The sequence below is a fragment of the Cannabis sativa genome, chromosome 6 (genome assembly GCF_029168945.1).
Source record: "Cannabis sativa cultivar Pink pepper isolate KNU-18-1 chromosome 6, ASM2916894v1, whole genome shotgun sequence".
In the NCBI taxonomy this organism is placed as follows: domain Eukaryota; kingdom Viridiplantae; phylum Streptophyta; class Magnoliopsida; order Rosales; family Cannabaceae; genus Cannabis; species Cannabis sativa.
In genome coordinates this window covers 70,503,112-70,509,043 of record NC_083606.1, presented here as the reverse complement: position 1 = coordinate 70,509,043, position 5,932 = coordinate 70,503,112, and the positions used below count along the sequence as shown (strand labels likewise).

At 33.0% G+C, this 5,932-nt stretch overlaps 1 protein-coding gene across 1 annotated transcript; it reads left to right on the top strand.

Annotated features, from left to right (window-relative positions):
• The first annotated feature begins 491 nt into the window (after positions 1 to 491).
• On the top strand, positions 492 to 2,300 carry LOC133039391 (uncharacterized). Its single transcript, XM_061118279.1, has one exon. It carries the CDS (start codon positions 492 to 494, stop codon positions 2,298 to 2,300), a length of 1,809 nt encoding a protein of 602 aa, XP_060974262.1.
• The last annotated feature ends 3,632 nt before the right edge of the window (positions 2,301 to 5,932 follow it).

Here is a 5,932-nt window from a genome sequence, read left to right as displayed (position 1 = left end):
TTCATAGTATTATAAATTATTAAACTTTTAATATTACATTTGTGGTTTATATTGTAGATGGGAAAAATAGATAAGTATATTAACTTTTAATAAGTTGTTTAAAAAGATAAATATTTAAATCTAGAAACTAAGTTTAAGAATTTTTTTTATATAAATTAATAAATAACATAAAAATTAAAATGTTATTAAAGAGTAATTTGTTCATTTTTTAAATTTAAGTTTCAATTATAATTCAATAAATAAATTTTTTATTTAAATGTGTCTAATTCATAAAATATTATTAATGTTGAAAAGAGTATCTCAATGCTTTGGTATACTTATAAATATATACCATAGCTTTGTTATATTTCATAACACTTAACAAATCATGCAAATTTGTAATACTTTATTTGTCGCCTAAATTGTAGATGGCGACAATCGATAAGTCTTGGACCAAAATCAGAAATCGTGGTTGCCATGAATTTTGGAATGGTCTACAAGCTTTTTTAGCAATGACATCAGAACATAAGGATTGTGATGGAAGAATTCGATGTCCTTGTGTGAGATGTATAAATAGTAGGTTTGAAAAAATAGATAGGGTTAGAGCACACGTATTTGATCGAGGTTTCATGCAAGGATATGAGAAGTGGATTTATCACGGCGAGCCTGAGGATGTTATGGATGATGTAGCAGTTGCCGATGTTGAATTAGAGGATGAAATGACTCCTATTCTAGAAGACTTCTTTCCCCCAACAACAGAGGATGTACAAGGAGAAGATGAACAACCAACCACAAACCCTCATTTTGATGACTTATTTGAGGAAATTGAAGCTGAATTGTATCCCGGTTGTGATTGGATTTCGTCTCTCAACTTTTTAGCAAAGCTATTGCATTTAAAAGTTAGAGGAAAAATTCCTTATAACATCTTTGAAGAATTGTTGAAGCTTTTAAAGTTTGCATTTCCGAAGGAAAATAATATTCCAGCAACTTACTACGAGGCAAAAAAGAGATTGAAGAAATTAGGCTTGGGTTATGACTCTATCCATGTCTATTTGTATAATTGTTGCCTATTTTATAAGGAGAATGCATCCAAGGAGGCTTGTCCAGTTTGCGGAACTAGTCGTTGGGTTACTTCCGAGAACGGCAAAGCAAAAAAAGTTCCTTGCAAAGTCATGCGATACTTTCCGTTGACACCTCGACTTAAAAGATTATATAGTTCGAGGATTACAGCGAAGAGCATGATATGGCATCATACTGGAAAATCAAAAGATGATGGGGTGTTGCGACACCCGGTCGATGGTTTAGCTTGGAAAGACTTTGATGTAAAACATCCCGAGTTTGCAAGGGACCCAAGAAATGTTCGACTTGGGTTAGCTGCTGATGGATTTAATCCATTTGGCAACATGAGTCTTCCATACAGCATGTGGCCAGTGGTGTTGGCTAACTATAATCTACCACCTTGGTTATGTATCAAAGATAATTATTTTTTGCTATCTACCCTAATTCCTGGTGCAAAATCTCCTGGCAAAGACATGGATATATTTTTAAGACCTTCGGTGGATGAATTAAAGGAGTTGTGGAATAATGGGGTACCAACGAGAGATAGTTCGACCAACTGGATGTTCACCATGCGTGCTGCACTTTTGTGGACAGTGAATGATTTTCCTGCTCGTAGTAGCTTGTCTAGGTGGAGTGGTCAAGGTTATAAAGCTTGCCCTACTTGTAATGAAGACACGACGTCCATTCGAGTGATCGGGAAGACATCATATGTTGGTCATAGAAGGTTCTTGCCAAGTAACCATGCAATGAGAAGGGATACTCGATTTGATGGTAAAGTTGAAAGAAGACCTCCTCCAAGACGATTTACTTGTGAAGAGATATTATCACAAGTTAATAATCTCGAACCCCAAATTCTCGGACATCATGAAAATTTTGGGGGCGTGAAACGTAGAAGAGTTGCAGAAACTTGTAATTGGAGGAAAAAAAGTATTTTCTACGAGTTGGAGTATTGGAGCACGAATATTTTAAAACACAACATTGATGTCATGCATGTTGAGAAGAATGTGTGTGATAGTCTCCTAGGAACCATCTTGGATAATGATAAATCAAAGGACACAACCAATGTGCGACATGATTTAAAGAAGATGGGTATTAGGGAATCGTTGTGGATTTATGAAGATGGGAATGGCAGGCTAATGAAACCGCATGCTCCTTATGTTTTGACTCGTGAGAAAAGACAACTTTTTTGTCAGTTTGTTAAAGGAATAAAGTTTCCCGATGGCTTCTGTTCAAATTTAAAGAGCAAATTTTTCTCCAGATGAGTCTAACATTATTGGGTTAAAATCCCACGATTGTCATGTCATTATGCAGCGAGTACTAGCGGTTGGTGTCCGTAAATTTCTACCTCGTGACACTGCAACAACTATTACTCAGCTGTGTAATTTTTTTCGACAGTTATGCTCTAGAACTCTAAATGTAAAAGATATGGAGGATGCTCAAAATAATTTAATTCTGTTATTGTGCAAGATGGAATTGATTTTTCCTCCAGCTTTTTTTGACATAATGATACATTTGGTATTGCATTTGCCTGAAGAAGCGATATTGGGTGGCCCGTTCTTTATGAGATGGATGTATCCTTTTGAAAGGTACATGAAAAAATTGAAGAATTATGTGGGAAACAAGGCACGTCCTGAAGGGTCAATTGCAGAAGGTTATGTTGCTGATGAGGCAGTAACCTTTTGTTCAATGTACTTTAAAGGGTGTGAAACAAGATTTAATCGGCTTGATCGAAATGAAGATGTGCCTTCTGTGTGTCGCTATCTCTCAGTTTTTAATTCTCAATCTCGTCCTTTAACTAGCGGAATTATCAAGCCTCTTGATCATATCGGTCGTGAAAAAGCTGAGTGGTACATTCTTCAAAATTCTCCTGAAATCCAAGCTTACTTAGAGTAAGTTTGTTACATTTTTATAAATTATTTTATTAAATTTTTAGTTTTTATTCTCTATCTCCCTCTATCGTACCTTGACATTATCATACTTCACAGTGAACATTTGGCCAAGATCAGGCATGAATATCCTAATGGTAATCACGATGTCTTGCATAGGCAAACTTTCCGTCTGTGGTTTCATAAGAAGGTATAATGACAAAATTGTAAAGTTTTAATTCAACCATTTATATTCCTCTCATTTTAATACATTTTATGTATTTAGATATATGAGTTGCAGAAGCTTGGAACTTTACAAAATGGTGATGAGTTACTCGCTCTAGCTTCTGGGTCCGGATCAAGACTTTATAATTAGAGACCTGAATGAAGATGTTAAAGAATAATTTATTTATGTTTTGTAATAATTTAGTTTAATTTTGAGACAATATTTTATTAGGATTAATATGTTAAAGTTAATTACCTTCGAGACAATTTTAAATTATCAATAAATTTTATTAAATTGTTATAATTATATTAATTAGATTTTATTTATTAAATATTTATATAAATAATTATTTATTTATATATAGGATTAATATATAAATAAATTTTTATAAATATTTATTAATTTTTTTTTTATTCTGACGGGTATTAGCGGCGGAGCAGTAGCGGCGGGACCCCGCCGCTAATGCCCTTTGTCAGTCTCGAAACACGAAACCGGGGTCCCGCCGCTATTGCTCCGCCGCTATTAATAGTATTAGCGGCGGACCCCTTTTTTGGCCGCTAATACTATTAATAGCGGGCAAGCAATAGCGGCCGAGGTCCGCTGCTAATGCCCTTTAGCGGCCAGAATGGACAGCAATAGCGGCGGAGGGGTCCGCCGCTAATGGTGTTGATCATCCCTCTCCCCTTTTTAATTTAGTTTTTCTATTTTCATTTGTTTCATTCATGTGGATTTGGAATCATGCATGGTCTATTTTGGGCTACAAGTGCATAAAACTTTTGACTTATTTTTTTAGGATTAATTACATGAAGTAGTATTTTTTGTAAATTTTTTACATTTTTATGTTTAAAGATTATTTTTTACATTTTTACGATTTTTTATTGAGACTCAAAAATAACAAGAAAACTACATGAAAGTAATAGGAAAATTGCATCCAAACAACATCATAACAACAATAAAAAATAACATACAGATAACAAAAAATTAACAACTAATTAACAAGAGTATAACATATAAAAACCGTAAATAAAATCATGTAAATCGTAAAAATATTTAAAATTTCGTACAACTGTATTGTAATAATTTTTTTGTTATTATTATGTATTTGTGAAATAATCCTTATTTTTATAGTAAAATTATCTTATATACCACTTTTAATTTTTTATTTATTTTTATGATTTTTTTTTTTCATTTTTATGTTTTGGATTGCTCCGTTAGTTGCAATATGGATTGTTATGTGGGTTGCGATGTGGATTGTGGTTTGAATTGGGTTGCAATTATTAAGTTGCTCTGTTGGTTGCTCCGTGGTTTGCACCATATATTCCGTAAAAATACAAAAAAAAAAATATATATACTTTAAAGTGTATAAATAAATAATTTTTTTTATATTTACTATTTTATTATTTTATTTTTAAAAAATAATGTATCTATGTATCATACCCTTCTAACCCATTATAGATATATTGACAATTATAGCTAGTAGTTTTGCATTTTAATTAATAATTGTGATTATGAAATTATGCTTATAATCGTTAGTGTACTTTAGATGAACTGTTCATCAATCGCTAGAAAATGAAGAATTATAAAACAAATTATAAATAACAGTAATTAACAGTAATGGCTGGAAAAAAAGAATAACAAATTTTTGTGTGACGAAGTTTCAATATTTCATATCCCTTTTCAACATTGATGAGATGAGAAAAGGGTTAGGAAATTTTGAAACTTGGTAACAAAAATTAATTGGAGACCTCTACAACCGGACTTCGGAAAAGGCGAACTCGTACTCAAGCTCAAAGCAACAAGGTACGTACTCTGTTTATTTGATGACAAGGTCAGGCCTGGTTTGAAAGCTCAATCTTAAAGTTCTCGATTTGGATGGCAAACAAGGCCATCGGGAGTACTGGCTGGTAATTAATAATAAAATCATGCACCAAAATATTCAATTCAATTGTTTATTTTATGTGATTCAAAATTGCTTATATATATATATATATATATATAGATGTTTTGTTTTTATTTTCTTGGGCAATTAAAGCACCCTCATCTTGTAAACTTGATCGGTTATTGTTGCGAAGATGAACATATATAGGCTTATTGTCTATGAATTCATGCCTCGGAGAAGCTTAGAGAACCATATTTTCAAAGGTGAAATATCTTTTCCCTTTTTCTCTTTCGTATTTTTATTTACCTTTTTTTTTATATATAATTTTCTAACACATATATACGTACCTATTATTTATATTTATAGGTTATTCTGGAACCTTACCGTGGTTAACGAGAATAAAAATTGCAATTGGCTCATCAGTGTTTGAGCCACAACCCCAAATCTCGACCCACAATGAGTAGTGTGGTCAAATCGTTGGAGCCACTTTCGGGATTGACTCGTGACCTTTCAGTACCTTTTGTTTATGTTGTTCCCACTGAATTAGGAAGAGAGGAAAAAGTTGATCATGATGATGAAGATGTGGTACTTATGAGTAGTAGAAGTAATAATAATAATGGAGATAATAATACATAGTTACCAAAGAGAGGAAAAGAGCAGAGTCGACGTCGTTATTGTTACAAGTGTTCTGTTTTTATCTTTCCCAAAGTCTGTTATTGGTTCTAATGCTTCATCTCAAGGTGTTGTTGATCAGTACTGTGTCTTAACTTTTACACTCCTTTTATTATTGCTCCTTTTATGTTGGTGATGAAGCTGATGACTATTGCCCAAGCTTGAAGCTGGAAGAGAGTGATTTTGTGATGCCAAGAAAGAATTTCCCATTATGGAGATTAATTGCCAATGACCCATTTCTCATCAAGGCCA